At 40.8% G+C, this 18452-nt stretch overlaps 1 protein-coding gene across 1 annotated transcript; it reads right to left on the bottom strand.

Moving 5' to 3' along the window:
* Nucleotides 1–10296: 10296 nt before the first annotated feature.
* ela3l (elastase 3 like) lies at nucleotides 10297–13064 on the bottom strand. The gene is made up of 8 exons (XM_074670117.1): nucleotides 13009–13064; nucleotides 12721–12809; nucleotides 12438–12535; nucleotides 12057–12185; nucleotides 11479–11615; nucleotides 10976–11121; nucleotides 10472–10624; nucleotides 10297–10396 (listed from the first exon to the last, which is right to left on the bottom strand). The coding sequence occupies exons 1-8, from the start codon at nucleotides 13046–13048 to the stop codon at nucleotides 10379–10381; spliced, it is 810 nt and encodes a 269-aa protein (XP_074526218.1). The 5' UTR covers nucleotides 13049–13064; the 3' UTR covers nucleotides 10297–10378.
* Between the last annotated feature and the right edge of the window lie 5388 nt (nucleotides 13065–18452).

Here is an 18452-nt window from a genome sequence, read left to right as displayed (position 1 = left end):
GTGTAAAACTATTTCTTACCTCAGTGGGCGTGGCCAGGACAGAGGGTCAAAGTTTAATGTTTATTCTGCAACATGTCATCCTAACAACTCTTATGTACGGTAATAGATCTGGAATTCACACATACTCTTCAAGTGTCACAGTCTGTATGCATCAATATGGTAATTTTCACCTTTACAGCGCCCCCTGCCAGCAGTCGGAAGTCATGTTTTTTTTTTACCCTGTAATTATCTTCTCCCAGAAAAAAATCTTTTCGAGTTCTCTCAACAAGAGCCTTCAGACCTTCATTGAGCATCATTGAACAGGCTATGTCCTGTTATTGAAAGGAGTGTGTATGGCAGTGCGTCCAACTCTGATGTCTTGCCATTTAACTGAAGAATATTGTAGCTCCATACAGAATCACAGAACACAGAGAGATGAGGTCCTGACCAGTGGCATAAAAATGACCATAGCAGCAGCAATGCAATATTTTTCTATGAAGAGTTTGTTTATTTAATTTCCTAAAACTACTGGCTATGACCATGATCAAACATTACAGCTGCAATATCAGCTTCAGATGTTTTCAAATATTTCCTGCATCACTATACATCACCTTGGTGCATCAAATGTGATTAACAGCGAAACCTGTGCCAGAGCCAAACTAAAAATTAGAACAAATATTTTACTGTTGGGACTGCTGGGTATTGCACTTAACAACAAGTCCTGTTATTTATTATTGTTGTTGTGTGTTGTGTGTTTTTACATTTTTGTTGATGAAACACTCTGGGGTTAAAAAAAAAAAACAGATGTTTGCTTTTCTTGTACAACTTTGATCAGACACTGAATTGAACAGTCAGTTGGTCACTGTGGAACACATAATTATGTATTACTGAGAAATAACACCCTCCGTTTAATAATGGCCTGCCAGAACAACATCCACAATGTTGTGACTGCTCTTCACTGAAAGTCCCTGACATGTCTGACTGCACACTGCTCTTACCTGGAGACACCAGCAGAGAGCAGCAATAGCACGCTCTGCTGCACAGTAATGAAGGAGGGTCCTGGTAGAAATCAGCCACTGCTGCAGCGAAAACCAGGCAGTCACAGTTTAAGGAAGCACATGTTTTCAGTTCAACCAGCAGGTGGCAGTCTAACTCTTCGGGAGAGGAGGGACACAGGCTAGATGGAGGATGAATAACAATAAGATGTGCGCAGGGGTCAACTGGGTCATTCAGTTTAAGTCCACTGAATGCAAACAGTTTGAGGTCCATGTACCTTTGCTCATGAATATGCATTAAGAATTGCATTAAGAGCAGCTGTAGGAGAGCTCATTATAGTTTGAGATGTATGTGACTATTTTTTAAATGATAATCAATATTTTTGCAATTAAGTCAATTTTCATCAACTTTGTCCATCTCCTGTGTCATTTATAGCACACGTACACAGTATTGATAATGATTTTTTTTCTTTCCCTTCCAGCTCCATTATTCCAGCTTGTTTAATGCTATAATTAGAACCTCTGTGACAGAATAAACATTCATACGCACTAGATTATACTGAATCATAATGATTTTAATATCAGAGCTGCAGGGTTGTCAAAGTATATTTAATGGCTGTATGTCTGTGTGAATGTAATGTGTTGAGTGTTTGGGCCTCTACAGGGGTCCTGTTGTATAGACTTGATTGAGTGTGATTATAACTTTTCCATTAAATATTCATGCATGGAAGCACTATGATGTTCACACACATGTATTACACTCCTGCATATTTATGCAACACTTTAAACCAGGAAGACTCACACAGCATTTACTAATCTACATGAATAAAAAACTTAGAAACAAGTAGCCATAAAGGACATAAGTGAGGATAGCATCCTCTGTTGTGTATCTTTTTGTTTTTGTTTTTCTTTTGCACATACTCATGCATGTACATACTCACATACATGTGAATTATAGATTGTATAAGATGCAGACTTTTAGAAAAAAAAAACACAGCTGCATATATATTTTTAGCCAGTATGCAGCATCCCAAACATAATTTAACATTTGATCCTTTCATAACTGCACGACACTACACACTCAATAGACACATACCCTGCCCATGACTCAGTTGGGCTGATGTGGGTTATGTAACCTCTCCAGCCGTGCAGATGGAGCTGCAGATTACTGGCCCTTCATATATTTATTAGTAATCTCTGTGTCTGTAGCATTTGTCATTATTATTATATAACACCATGTTGACTTCAGTGACCCTTCCCCATCCACTCTATCACAGCTTCTCCATCATTTTATGCATGCACAGAGATGGATGGATGCTGTGACTGATGCTGAGGCCAGTTACTATGTTTCATCTAGACTGGATTAACACCCTTTAAAAAATCAAACCAGGGACGGAGGAATCAATGAAAGATGGACAATAAGACGAAGGCTCATTCAATATCCTCTGTCGCCAGAAACACCAAGGATTGATTAATGAACTCTAACTTGAAAAACAGAGTGGATCAGCAGTGGATTTGAAACTGTGGGTTGACCTCAGATCACTTGAAGTGTGCTGACCAGTTTGGTCCGGCAAGATGAGAACAGAGAAACAAATAAGTGGAAGACAGCTAAAGGGGGAGAGAGGAAGAGAAGTTGGCAGGCAGATAAATAGAAGGGAAGCAGATAAACAGCAGACAGCTGCAGAGCTGCCTTTCAGACCATCAATCACAGATCAACGGCTCACAACAGGCCCTATCCATCTGTCTCATACGTGCTCAAAAATGTGTTTTACACATGCAAACATGTACTATCGCCTTCTGTTTACGGTGCAAATTTCCTGTGTAAACATATAACGTCTTACAGGATCTGCAAAACACATGGGATTCTTAAAATCATGTTTGTATTTCACCCACTGGACCTGTAGACAGAAGTAGTCAAAATGAACATTTTCCCTTTATGATTTAATGAAAGGAGTACTGTGAGTTTCAAAAAAACAGAAAGTGACTGATATGAGAGGGACTCTTTTTAAAACTGAAAAATCTTAAAACTTAATTTATTATGATATCAGAATAAAAGTACACACTGTTCAGGCAGATTGTCCTGCTCTTCATCTGAATATTTATTGCTATCTACGTTTCATACTTGTTAAGAGATGGTGAAAGTAAATGGACTTGATACTCCACAGAAAACTTAAAACAACACCCAAAAATCATCCCTGACCCCTTTTACTGACTTTGTAAAAAGAAACAAAAGAAGCTTTACCACTGTATTAATATTTTAGAGGATGGTCACTGCTGATCTAAAGTAATTTTTAAAATTCTGTTTAATAGTTTCGTTGTTGTGGCTCCTTGGAGAGTTCCCTCTGACTGAGTATTTATTTACACTGAAAGGAAATACTCGAGTACATGTGACTCAAATTGCACAGTGCTTAGGGAAAAGCACTAGCTGCAAACTGAAAGCCATAAAAGGGAAACTTGAACCTTGTACAGTCATGATGCTCTTTGTCACTCAACACACAACAGCAGCAGTTCCTCATGAACGTCCAGTGTCATGGCTAAAAGAGGAGGGTTACATGTTCTCATTTGACAAAAAGCAGGATGCATCATTTTGAAGGTCAATGTGACCTAAATTAGTTATTTCAGTGCAGGAAGTTAAGACCAGATGTAATTAAATTCATTCTTTAATTCCTAAACCATTAAGGAGTCCATTAAAGCTGACACACTGGAGAGGAAAGCAATATCTTTTGATGGAGCTTAGAAATAGGGTTTGAGAGCTCTTCAAAAAACTCTAAAAATGTTTCTAAAGGTAAAGAAACAAACATCACCATAGTGAAACAACATCCTACTGTTTGCAATATGTTTTTTTCAAAATCAATCATCTATTCTATTTATCTTTATTTACTATTTAAAGTGTAAAAAGAATAAAAGCTGGGAGCCTCTGATACTTTTGTATCTTAAACAGGTCTAAAAAGGAGAGCTCTCTGGGAATCAACAGCTCAGCTGTGAGTGATTCAAACACCAAAACATTTCTTCTTTAGATTTTATTTGAAGTGGCTAGTCATCTTAAGAACCAGTCATTTCAGCACAGCTTACTATTCATCATAACATTTCAACAGAAATATTCCATAAATTACACCGAGGAGAAAGCGTTGCACTGGAAAATAAATCAGCTTATTTCAATTAAGTTAATTCATACCTGAGGTCAGACTGCAACAGATACTTTCTTAAATGCCTAACATAGCAAATATCTTTAAAAAGCCCTTCCATCAGTATAAACGTTACCTTAAAATATATATATATGTATAGGTACATATCACTTGTTATTAAATGAGCATGAGTTATGTGCCACAGGGATGTCTTTCATCTCCCGTCACCCTGTAAACAGTTTCTATAACTTCTTTTACCGAATTAGCTGAAAAACCACCATCACTTGTTACTTGGACGTATGATGTATCACTGAGTCATTTCTGGCGAGAGCTGTCCATAAATATCTCATTCAGCCTCACTCAAATGACAGAGAGGCACACAGGGACACCAGCAACACTTTTACTGTTGCTTTAATCCCATGGGAGTCAGAGAGGTGGAGGCAGTGACTTGTGGATGAAATAAGGACACAGTCAGAGGCCTCAGGCTCCCTTTTTGTTAACATCAGCATCCTTTCTGTTTCCCACCCTGCACTCTACCCTCCCACCCAAAAATATATCTTCCTAATGTACCCTTTTGTATTTCTCTTTTTCCAGTCCTCTACACTCACACATTTTCCTTTCCCTGACTCTTGCTGGCTTTTAGTGTCTGTATCTTTTACCTGTTTTGCAGCTCTCTCAGAGCCAGGCAGCTTAATCATTAGCGCTGAAGCTGTCTGTAAGCTACATGGCTCGAGTTTCTCTTCACCCTCTAACAGGTTATTTTGCCTCTCAGCTAACCTTAACTTCACAAACTCTGTTTTTACAATCTAATGTGTGCTGCCTGTTTCTCCTCCACATCCCCTCAGTTTTCTCAAATGAAATGAGGAGGAGGAGGAGGAATAGTGGAGAAAAGAAGCAGATCATGGTCTGCCTCTGTGCAGCACAGTAAACACACTGACAGATGGACAGTCCCAGAGACGCACAGAGGAGATAAGAGGATTGAAGCTGGTGCTTGTTGTTGCGGGTCTTGCCATAACTCTTAATGCAGTTAGCTCACTCTGAGCTCCAACAAATGGCACAGATGAGGGGCTGATGGCAGCAAACAGTATAAAGTTAGTGAGCAGAAATGATGACAGAGGAAGGAAGTGTAGAGGATCACTCAAAGTTCAAAGTCCAGCTGGTTTTTGGGGCACTTTGTAACAAGACTTTTGGCCTCAGATGGAATAGGTGAATGAAATGTATCAGCATGTATCCATGGTCAAGCTGCAGTCAGCAGGTACTTCTGCTCAGCCTTCTTCTGCTCGGGCTCTTCTGTGAAGACTGGAACTTTCTCTGGATGTGAAGGCACCTTACAAGCTTTGTAGAGGATGACGAAGAGGACAAGGATGAGGACACCCACCACAGAGTTGCAAACTATTGCCACGATGGCCCAAACAGAAAGACCCATCCTCAGCTCGTGCTCCATGCTTGACCAGAAAGTAGATACCAAACTCACCACAAGTCACATCACACTTCTTCAGAGGAGGTGCTCAGGCCTAAAACTGGTTTGCTGTGGTTCACTTTAACTCCACGGATTCTCCCTGCAAAAACAGAAAACGCATCACTTGGTCACACCCTTCATGTCCAGTGAACACACACATGTTGTCCAGAGTTAACCTGCCTGTCACATGGAGCTGCACAGGCCTGTAGCGAGGTCAGCTCAGAGAAGATTACTTTCTCTGACACGACAGTCACTGGGCCAAAGTGGCTTTACCCCTTCAGACACTATATATAACAACCTACGTATGTGCAGGACCTGAAGTGAACACAAAGGTGTATTATTATTATTCTATGTCAGTAGAGAAAATTCATTGGAGGAAAATAGCCATTGCTAATAGTTTGTGTTTGAAAGTACATTCCTCTTCCCTATTGTTGTTTTTTTATTGTCAGTGAGACAGTTATTAAAATGATAAAGAAGGTGCAAATAGATGCACTTTTTCTAGCTGAATTATTTTGAATTAGATTCAGCACTGACGTGTTGTCAGGAGAATCACGTGGGAATATCATTGCCAATTTTGTGGCTGATATTAAATGGGTCACTGAGGTGCACTGTTGACTGTGAGTATTAGACAGACAGAGAGGAAGAGAGAGAGAGTATGGTTCCAGTCTGACTTGGACTGTGAATATTTTCCCTTTTAAGAGTTGTACAGATAAAAACTCGAGCTCATCTCCTCACTTCTACCTCTCCCTCTCCTTCGTCTAATGCATTTCTAATGAGACCACATATTTCCTCTCCTCTCCAACTGAGAGCAATGCCACAACAGTCAAAGCTTGCTATTAAGGACTTATTTCAACATTATCCATTCCTTCAAAGGCGTTTTATGACCAGGCTGAATAAAGATAGATGGCTCTGAGTCGGTGGCAGCCATGCATTTGATTGTCTCTCATGAAGTTGGTTTGTGATTGTAGCAGATGGGTCCTTCTAAGGATGCTGGTGGCATCACTGTGGGGAAAATTACCCTTATAACTCCCAACTGGGACTACTGTCAGTAAAACTGACCTCAGAGTTTAGTAGAGTGTTTCCAAAACACCCTGGGGAACTTTTTTTGAGGGAGTCAGGTGATACTTGATGAAGTTTGTATTAAACAGTTTCCAATTAGAGAGAAGGAGGGGGTGAGTGGGCTATGAGCTGACACAGAGATGTGACAGGGAGGAACCTGTGAGTCTGTGCTACAGACAAGTGTGAGCAATGGATCAGAATAGACAACAGTTTGCTTGGTAATAAGGATTTCAGTGGTGCATAAAACAGACACACTGCAGCCACAGAAGTTCCCTCATTATCACTCTTTGTAACAGATTTTCACAAGTGGCAATAGTTATAGCTCCCAAAGTAGATTATTTGGTTGGTATTTAACAACAGCAAAGATAATTTGTTCTTACAAGCGAGATGAGTGCATTTTCTTTACACACAGCTCTGCAGCAATTGTGATCACAAACAAAAAAAGAAAAACTGATCTGATTATTTGCAAAGCATTTCAGGATATTGCTAAACTCTGTCCCCTCTGAGTCTAACAGATCTGATGCATGAACAGCAATTTCTCTGTATTTGGATATTCCCCATCAAACAACACCAAAAGTAAACATATTTGAAATAAGTCTGCTGACTGCTTTGGAAGATTAAACGTTTTTGGTTAAAGTCAGGGGTTCATAGTTTGGGGGAGGACATGACTGGCCTTCTGCATACAAACCATGCAGTCACTCTTTGAGGTCACAATCAATTCATAAATAACTACAGTGTTCAAGTTATGCAATGGCAGCTGGGAATGGTTCAGCCTCAGGATGAGATGGGTATCAAAATGAATGAAAACCACCAATGTGCATGTGTGAATAGTGTCATTGACTATTATAAAAGCCCTCTGTGCAAAAGATCTAATGTAAATGGATGCAAATTATTGCCTGCATGTACCAAAGAATGCTTTGTTTCAGTGGAAGCTGAATAAATGTAGTGCACGCAGACACACAATTACACAGCTTGCTGCTTGTACCAACCACATGGAAAGCAGGGGAACACTTTTGCATAATGCATCAACTTCAGTGGGCAAGAGCTCCATCTCATGTGACTGAACATCCACCCTCTTTCTCTAGCTGCATGGACACAACTTTACTGAAGGATAGCAGTTTGGGGAGTTCATACCTTAAAACTTTAGCTAAGTTGGTGAATAGTTTAAATCAATAGTCAGACATTGGGATAGCCTACTTTAAAACTATACTTTTTTGCTTTCATCTTGCAAGGAACAAATGCTTTACACTGCACTGAATTACTGTCTGGTTTTCGCCATATTAATTTGCAGGCTATCATTTCATGCACTTGAACGTCTCACACAAAGAACCTACCTAATTGTTCCATTTGTTGTCCACTGTCCATCCGTTTGTTTCCCTCTACTTCCTGTACGCCCCAAGCTTCAAACTCGTAGACACAAATTCTGTCAGATAACCACAGAGGCCTGGTGACTTCGCCAAAGTGTTTGCGAAGTTGTTACTCTTTCCTTGAAGTTGGCCAACAAACTGTCGGACCGTTTTGGTTGTGGCTCAGCAGCGCGCGCAGACTGTGAATGCTGGCGGTTTAAACAGAGCCACCGCTGACAGGCGCAGAGCGACAGAGCGGAGATGCTGCTGTCAGTGTGGCGGCTCATCATCCCCTCAGTCCCTCCCCCCTCCGTCACCCATCACTACCTCTCTCTCTCTCTCTTTCCCTATCCCTCTTCCACTCTGTTACTACTGAGCTATTTATACTAAGACGCTCTTGGAACATCCCAACAAGGGTTTGAACTTCTTGAAAATCTTATAGAGGAGAGTCATTGACCCAATAATAAAAAGTACAGAACAGTGCAGTACAGTAAAAGAGACACCATGCAGAAAATAAAGTGTTGGAGAAAAGAATAAAGAGTGCTACCACTCTCTTCTCACATGAAGCCCCTGTGTGCCCAGTCCACTCTTCCCCCTTTGTTTTCTGATAATGACACTGCAGAAGGTTCCACTTCAAAGTGCTCAGCTTAAAGAATATTCTGGCTCTAATATAGATAAAACTGAATTACTTAAACGTCTTTTCCTTCTTCTTCTTCTTAATATGCTTCTTAGTTGCATAGAGCGGCCCAAATAGCAGCTGCGCCAACCGACAAACTTGTTGCCTCCTCATTGGTATTCACCCCAGCAGGAGGGTGTCCCAAAGGGAGTCTGAGCGGGCCTCTCTGTCTCCCTCCCTTTGTTTGTGTGTGTGTGTGTGTGTGTGTGTGTGTGTGTGTGTGTGTGTGTGTGTGTGTGTGTGTGTGTGTGTGTGTGTGTGTGTGTGTGTGTGTGTGTGGGCATGGGGTGCCCTGATTCATAGAGTTCAAGCTGGGACAAAGAGTTCTTTTGAGGCCCCAACCAGATTCAGTGGGAAGAAAAAAGTTTGAAGAGACCAGGATCCAGAGAGGATCAGTTTAAAAAGAACAGATATCAGCAATTCGTAGTAACTTTAATAAGAGCATGATGATTTATATGCTTGATGAAGTTGATAAAGTTAATGAAACATAGTGTTAATGATGGACAGAGTTGGAAAAAATCATGCTTCTACTTTCCTTCTTTCATGATGACGTGATATTTTGAAAAATTACCCTTAAGAACTAAATTAATTTCATGTTCAGTTTCAGACATGTTTAGATCCACCGTGATGGATGCACTTCAGTTGTATTTGAGGAAGGTTTAATTTTCAGCCAAAAACTGGATGAGACTAGATTAGTAAGGGAGCAGCTCTTGGGCTGCAGCCTGCATGAGAGCTTAGATGAGATAGTTATCACTGATCACAGGCTGATACTCCAGAGGAAACTGCTTCACAAGACTGATTCATTTCATGAGAGGAATGAACTAAAATCATGCCTAAGAGAGAACCGCAGTGGCCCTGCCTCTCTCCTTGCCTGCTGTTCGCACACACACACACACACACTCACTCACTCACTCACAGGCCTGCACACACAGAGTCATTATAACTCCTATTTGCAGGACGTGTCATGTCTGATCACTGCCTCTGATGTCTGTAAAGACACTCACACACCTCCATTAGCCTGTCAAAACTTATCAGCGAGCATGCCAGCGTGTGAGCCGTGCAAATGTGACAGAGAGAAAAGGAGAAGGACGGAGATAAAGGGGAAAAAAGAAGAGAGAAAGAAGTGAGAGGCAATTTAATTTCTGCCTTAATTCCACCTCATCTCATCCTTCCCCACCCTCTCATCCACATCTCATCCCAGCAAGGGGAAAAAAGACTCAAGTATTAATCTAGACTTCGCCATTGTAGCCCTCCTCATTTTCAGCGCACTGTTATCACGCTCACAGAGAGACTCCCCTGATGAATATTATGGTTCTCATAAAGGCCTCCTGCCGGGAGGGCAGGGGGACAAACTGGGTCAGTTTCAAGCATGGATATTACATCCATATTTTATATGAGGGTGTTTTACTGAGGCTTATAAACCACTCTGTGTAATCATATAATATGCATGTCCTGTAGACAGACACTTTTGCCTTTTATCAGTGCTTTTGTCAATGTATGACATTTATTTGTTAGTGCTTGTTTCCCATGTCTTTTATACCACACATCTTGCTCTGTAAAGCTTTCACAGTCTGCATTTTATGATGTGTGGATGAGGACACCTGCTGGACATTTGGGGACATTGTTTTTGAAAAAACAGTCCTGTATGATGAGTGTGAGAGGCACTCTTCCTTATGAGTTGAGTTTATTAACACAGAAATGCAGTGATCCTTGTATTCTTTATTGAAATGTCATCATATTTAGTTGTTCATCATAACCTGGAAAATGAAAAGGTAGGCCATTAGCAAAATAGGTAAAACTTATACTGGTGCGTCTGTTGATGTCTCCATTACCTGGTCGACCCAGTCGTTGAAAGCAGACACTCTGGTGAAGACAGTAGGTTTCTTCACGAAGTTACAGCCCAGTCCAGAGACAAAGCTGGCGATGCCGTGAACCTCCCAGGCTCCCTCTGAGTTCTTACAGTTCAGAGGGCCACCAGAGTCACCCTGGACACAGAGAGAAAGAGAAGGACCTCATGTTTCATTCATATAGTGAAGGTACTAGTGGACTGGCAAGGCGCAACTATGAGAATCACAATCAGGGTCGTTGTTACTCCTCACACTAAAACACAAACAAAATTGTCATATCCCTCAGCAGCTTGACAACACAGCTGTGTTTCCTTCTGACATTTTCAAAAGTGTTCTCCTGTCAAACATTGTGCATGTATATTAATGCCAAAGCAAGTTTAACAAGATTCACCTTTTAAGTGCTTCGGATTAATTGACATAAAACTCTTGAATAAGAACACAATTATCAAAACAAACACAAAAACAAACACCCACAAACAAGAAACTTACATTGCATCCAGCCACGATTCCATCCCCGCCGGCACACACCATGGTGGTCCTGACAGCGACGCCCCACCAGTCAGGCTGGGAGCAGGTGGCGTGGTCAGCCACAGGCATCAAAGCCTGCTGCAGCTTATCAGCAATGGGGCCTCCGGCTAAAACACACAGGCAGTCTATTACTATCACACACACATACACACGCAGTCTGTCAAATCTGCTTCACAGCATTTCCCCCAAGCGCCAAATTCACAGTCCGGCCAAAAATTTTCAATTTAGGAGTAATCCTCCCCCTCTGAAAAAAAAAAGTTTCAGCTAACATCTCATGCATGAGATTTGTCATCCTAACTTTGGAGGTTTCTCTGGGTTACCCCAATCACACACTCTCACACACAGCTGGGTCTAACACAACAAACCAGCCGGACGCCCCGAAGGAGGGAATTACGACATTTCAGAGAGCTAATCTCAAAAAGAAGGAATAAACACATTTCAGCCTTCTTTTAAGAGTGACTTACTGTACAGTCTGCCCCAGCCAGTGATGTAGCAGGGGTAGAGGTTGGACAGCACAGTGCCAGCAGCGGGGATACATGCCAGCTGCACCTGGTCACTCAAAGTCACAGGCTCAGACAGCTTGATCATGGCAATATCGTTACTGCAAGAGAGGCACAAAGAGAGAAAGAGGGACTTAAGCACAGACTGACAAGCAATTTAAAACCTTCTGACTGAGCCAAAAAAGGAGAGGAGAGAAAATAAGGCAAGGTAATTAGAGCAAGTGGAATCAGTATTTTTGCCATTTATCTCATTTTCCTCCATGGAAAAAGTCCAGCTGCTTACTTAAGGGTAAACAACACAGTAACAGGATTATTTCTAATGACTTTCATTAGCTGCTGAAAAATGCAGGATTTATAAAGATGGAGAACTTGCATATTTTAGAGGTAAAGTATGATCTGAAGAAAGGTGGACTACAAGAAATATGGGCCTCAGTCCACTTTTTCACCCAGACCCAGAAACAGATGACATAACGATGATAAACCGAATGTCCTGGCAGGAGACTCACACTTTCCTTTGTACCGTACCGGGTTGTCTTTCTTACCCGAAGGCCACAAAGATTGGGTTCCATTTCTCATGCACAATAATCTTCTCAGGCAGGATAGCCTTGGAGCCGGCCTCTTCCTCCACCAGGTTGTGTTTTCCCACAAACACCCTGTAGGAGAGCTTGGTGCTGGGGCGATAGAAACAGAGAGATATGAAGCGGTCAGAGGTACAGGTGAGCTATGAGGGGATTTTTTTGCCTTTCTTTTCATTCTGAGGTTATGATTCATCAGATTTTGGTGGGTAATAATCACTGATTTTTGTATAAAGTGGTGTAAAAAAAAAAAAGGATATTCAACAGCACATCTCTGTGTGTTTGACTTGTAGACTTGTGCTTCAGTGGTTGTGTTTTTGTGTATGTGTTTTCCTCCGCTGCCCCTACTTGATGCAGTGAGCAGCAGTCATGACCCAGTTGGCAGCAATCAGAGATCCCCCACAAGTGTGCCTCCATTCACCATCCCTCTCATACTGCAGAGAGATCTGGACACAGAAATGAAGGACATCAGAAACACAGATAACATAAAACACGGGGAGTGATCCAGAGGTGAGGACGAATTGGGTTTTCAGATTTTAATCACAGACAACCATCTAACAGGTACGTGTTGGAGCAGTAAGGTTTGTAAGAACATATAAAAATATGGACAGGCGTGTACATATTATCATACCTGCCAGGGCCAGCTGTGGGGAGTGGCATCTTCTCCGTTGACCACACGGGAAGTCAGGGGCTCGATGGGTGGGGTGCCACACCCGAGGGCTAGACAAGGTGGACACGGACAAGGAAGTAATTGAGGTGAGACAGGGAGTGAAAGGAGATCATTTTTCTTTTCGGCAAAGAATTTACAAGGGGCCAGGTCTATGTGTGGTATCACACACACACAAACACACACACACACACACTCACACACACTTTCAAACAATTACCTCCAGAATTAGAGAGTGCCAGATGTTCTTACCGCTAGCAATGAGCACTGAGGCCAGCACAATAGGGATCATGTTGATGGATGCTTCTGCTGAGGGACAGCAGGACACACACTCTCTCTTTTAAACTTTCCACTACAGGCAACACCCGCTCTAAACCCAGCAACACACATTCCTATTGGTTTGTCCTAACAACCAGGGACTAGAATGGACCAATAGAAATGGGGGTCAGTGTGTCTAAAGTGGCATAAAATCGCACAGGTGTTCATATGGGAACATTTCCCATGACCTTCAAAAAAACTTGCAATACACGTAAAGAATGTGTGTGTTTATGGAAGTTCAGGTGCACACATGCATAGTTTATGTATGTCTGTCACACTGGGACACTTTCCACATGCGTTACCTCCATGTTTTGTTTATTTTTTAACCCCCATTTTTCTCCTTCTCAGAACGAGTCCTCCTAAAGCACGGATTTAAAGGCTTGCATAACACGGGAATGGCATGGGAAGTCAACATCTGGATCACTGCTGCTGGCCTGTTTTCTACAAAGTGTAAGACAAAAAACAAACTCAGAGGCATCACTGTGACAAATAACAAGGACAATGAGAAGCAGATGGCGCCACTGGAGCAGAAAATACCGACAGCAATACTACAATCTTTTCTGGCATCTAACAGGGAACACAGTGGAGCTCTGAATGCTGCAGAGCCAGGAGTGTGTGCACCACACTGTATGTCCATGTGTATGACCAAAAACATCACTCAACATGCTCCTCATTCAAACTTTTCTCTTGCTGTTCTCTATGCAGCATTTTCTGCAAACCCTGACCCAGTGCAACATGGGGCTTTTATAATGACTTGAATGAATATGTTATGAGGCCTGGAGGACACAGAAACACCTCCTGAGGTGTGTAAATGCCAGAGTATGCAGGCCTGAGGTGACTCGGCATGCAGACATCGTAAATCTGTCAGAGACCGCTGTGGTAATAATACCTGGCACAATAAAGGTTGGATGTTACGGTTCAGTAAACAAGTAGAGTCAGGTGAGGAAAGGTCTGTACACAAACACAAAATGGTTTCTGTGTAATGATCTTCCTGAGAATGTGCATCAGATTAGACAGAATCAGGTCATTAAGGGCCAAGAATGGCTTAGATTGGTACAGGAGTTTTATTTCTGCTCTGTGACCTCTTCAAGTAAACATTCAGCTGGAATACAAAGTATTTCAGAAAACAAAAAATCACCGGATTGCTTCAGAAGGAAGGCCCGACTCTTTGATTATGTACCTAGTTTTCTCGTTCACCACTAGATGGGACAATTTATCTGTTCAGACACAAGTGTGAGCTGTATTTTTTTTAAGTGAAACATTAAATGTGTTTTGTTTTTTTTTCCAGACAGGGACCACATTAAGCTTTGCACAGATAAGAAAATCAATATTCATTTTGAGTGGGGAGCAGCATATGAAAAGGGGGTCAAAGGAAAAGTTTCACTCCAACTTTGACTACAAAGACCTTCAACTCATAAAAGCTTTATCTGCAGAGCAATATTGTTGACAAAGTTTTGTTCCAAAGATACTTAGAGCTGCCCATCTTTAGCCCACAGCCTGGAGAAAACACTTGAATGGAGACTTGAAAGGCAGCCATAGCAACAAAACAAGCTCAGACGTTCTCTGCTTATGTCAGTTTGTGTGTGTGTGTGTGTGTGCAGACTCCCATTGTGTGTGAGTGTGACCTTCACTCTGCAGCTGTGATACACAATTAATTGAAAGATAATTAAAATTAGTCTTCACATTTGTAAAACAGCGTTAAACTTATCACAGGCCAGAGTGTCCTGAGTCGATGCCTCTTTGTGATTTCCAAATTTCTGATTAAACCTCTTGTAGTCATTAATTTGATCATAGTCAGATGACACAAGTTAATGAACTAAGGTCCAGGTGACTTTCTTTGACAGAAAAAAAAGAGTCATAGTAGATAAGGAAAAGTTTAGCGACATCAGTTTTTTGTTGCAGAAATGCATATGAAACTGACCGTGACTTTATCAATCCTTTGAAATCTTTGATCTCCAAAATCTGCTTCCCTCCACTGACATATGCCCGTATGCACACAGATGCAGGCTGTCATGTTGTGGGATGTTTCACGGCTGAAAACGCAGACTGCATCTTCATGGGAGCCCTCCCTCGGGGGATGGTAACAGGTACTCTTCAGTCTGTTCCCCCCACCAGAGCAGCAGCTGAACCCTGAGTGACACTCTGTGGGAGCTTTATGGTCGGTTTACATCACTTTTGGCCGGTAAACACTGAACAAGCCACTGCGGTTTATTTTTCAGAGTAGAGGAGAAAGACTTTGCAGCGAAGTATAAATATTATTGTGGCAGGTCGGTGCTATTGGCTGCGGCTTGCTGTGTGGTTTTTAAGTAATTTCCTTGCATACCTCCTTGTATCCAGCTACAACTACTGCTGTGCAGTCTCCTTGCTGGGTGAACACTGCTGCACACAGCTGGATGTTTAGATTTGAAGGGGTAGTTTCATGTTCTGCTCAGTACATGTTCATCCATACTGTTGGCTTTTTCAAAAACGTACAGCTGCTTTTCTCCAGTTGCTGTCTTATTTGCCACAGGCAATGTGTTTCAAGCTGCAGGGCTGAAGTAAATCCAAACATCGGCTGTCTGCAGCTGATTTGCTTTTATCATCATCCTTCCCTCTGATGTTAACAGAGGACTTTTCCTGCCTTCGCTTTTCCATTTCTTACTGTTTGATTGTTTCATTTTGATGTATTTTCGTTGTTACTTTGGTTTTAATTCAAAGCTTCCCTACATATTTTCAGCTCATTACTCCTGAGAAACTCTCAGGTTGGAAACTACAGATGTAATTAAATCTCATAAGCACATCATGACCTGACTGGTCTTCCTGCAGATCGTGTGCATACTTGCAGAGTTTCTACTTCTTTCATGCTGAGTGGGAGAAACACATGGGAGCAGTGGGACTGGGTGCAGCCTGCCTCACCACACAGAGAACAGTGCTGCATTATCTTTTACTGCTTACTTTTCAAGTGCTTTATTTATTTATTTGATTTTCATACGTGTTCTGTATGCACATGTGGCAGGACTTTGTCACTTTGTGTTTCTCCTCAATGGATAAGTCTATTGTGCCTTTTCTGTGATAAATAAATTAACCATAAAATCCCATGTCAGTCCTTTTATTGTTTTTTTTTTTAACCCATGATTCTTTGTTTCCCCCTGCTTTGCTCTTCCTTAAATACCATTATCTTAACCGCAGACATCTACATATTATATTTGTATGTACTATTTTGTCTGGTATTGTACACAAAAGGTTGTCTGTCACCCTGTTTTGCATAATTACTTCATTTGTCTACATTTAGTGTTCTTACTGTGAGTTTAGTTGTTCAGGACTAGCATGTCTTTAGCAGTACACAGCTATCTCCAGAGCTATTCATAATTATTGGTTTATGGCACAACCACAACAATGTCAGATGTGGGAGGCCTGTTTTCCCTGTGCAGTGTTTCTTTAGGGTGTGTGGAGGACTGTGGTAAAGTGAAACCTCAGCATAATGATAAGCAGATTTTGAATCACTGACACACTATTGTGGGACCATTCAACGCTCTGTAGTTTGTGCGTTTATACACTATACAAATGAAATAAAAATATACCAAGATCTCTTGTCATGTCTTACTTTGTTCACTTGCCCTCCTCTGGGACTGGCTGAACAGGGATAAAAACGTGGCTCAAGGATATCTCCACAGTTTATGTATAGAGATGGTTATATAATCTCATTCAGCAAAAATGTATAGAAACAGTGATTGCAGAGTGACACTCACACAATCTTAAACTTCATGAAGATACACATTGCATATTGTGATAAGATAAAAGCTGTAAATGTGGAAAGACCACGTGGACTTGGGGGTATCCTAAAGTTCATTTTCACTGATAAATACACAAGTAGTATTCTATATATCGTAACTTTAAATCTAATAACTTGATATAAAATTTTGTACAAAATTTTAGCCAGGTCAGAGCACAGATGGCCCATTTTAGGGGAAAATAAAATCAGGGAAAATGTGCAAAAATCAATATTGATGAAATACATTGATCAGTCCAATTAATAAATTGTTGTACTGTAATGCAGAAAGAATTTTTGTACTGTTGGAGCTATTTTTTTATTTTTGTATTTTGTGGTTTAGGATTTGATGAGTAGTATTAGTCAGACTTATCCACATTTTTCTATTTTGTTAGTGTAAGTTAGATTTTTGGGGCACATTCTATGTATTTTTGTTAGCTGTTTTGTTAGTACGTTTTGTATTATTATTATTATTATTATTATTATTATTATTATTATTATTTGTTTGATAATGATAACTGGGCATGTGAGGTTATTAAAGCAGGTAGGTGGCGAGGTGAGCATGCACCGGGGTGGGCACATGTTTTTTTTACCAGCACGAGGGAGACAGTGGGAACCGGGTTCTTTTTGTTCTTTTGTTTGCTTGCTCGCAATAAAAAATTAACCATTGGAAACCACAATATCTTTGCATGGACATTGGACTTCTTTTACCTGTGTAAATCACATCCCCACGGTGCATCAGTGATCATTTAATCAAGATGAAAGTTCAGTTTGATATTTGGAGATTTTTCTTCAAGTTTTTGGGGTTTTTTTCTTTGTAAGACAAATGGGCACTACAGGTGCTAAAACTTAAATTATTATAGATTTTTTAAATAATGGAGAGATTATTCATCAACATGTGTTTGAAGAGCTTGAACAGAAAATTAATGCATCTGGTTTGTTTGCAATCAACAAGCCAATGAAGTAAATGGTTTGGTTGAACTTAAGTATGAATCTTCACTTTCTGGGGGGCTTTTAGACCACAGTTGGTCTGTATCTGAAAACACACTGGTGTGTGTTACAGGGGAATCAGGCGTAGTTTGTCAGTCCATAAAACTTTTGTGAACATTTAAAAAGAAAAAGTAATACATGCTAACGCTAAATAACCGAAGCAGCCTGGAGACAAGTTTTGAGAATGATGAAGAAACAGAGGGAGGAAAAATAACAGGATCTAAATGGCACCGTACAGCTCTCAGGTGCAATCTGCATAAAGAACTGATATGAAAAGCTTCTCTGGTTAGATGCTTTCCGTTTTGTGGTTTTAAGAAATTGAAAAGCACCACCAAGTTGATTTACCTTTATCAATGTGTTTTGTATTAAAAGTTAAGAAACTGAATTTTGGTCACGTTTTGTGCTTATACACAGAGGTCTGTATTTTTATTTTTAGACATAAAAGTATATTCTCTATACAAGTGATTAAATGGTATTTTCTAAATGTACTCCCTTCTTTGTTCTAAGTTTTTTCTGTGTGAAATCACATTGCATTCTATTGCACTGACAGATTAGTGAATGACCTAAAAGGCCTTGTGCCTCTGATTAAAGCTGAAAAACTAAACTTTGTCGAATTCCAGTATTTCATGAACACGCAAGA

The sequence above is a fragment of the Halichoeres trimaculatus genome, unplaced genomic scaffold (genome assembly GCF_033239565.1).
Source record: "Halichoeres trimaculatus isolate MK-OKI-2021-1 unplaced genomic scaffold, fHalTri1.1 fHalTri1_scaffold_5, whole genome shotgun sequence".
Taxonomy (NCBI): domain Eukaryota; kingdom Metazoa; phylum Chordata; class Actinopteri; order Labriformes; family Labridae; genus Halichoeres; species Halichoeres trimaculatus.
This window is presented reverse-complemented; position numbering and strand designations above follow the sequence as displayed.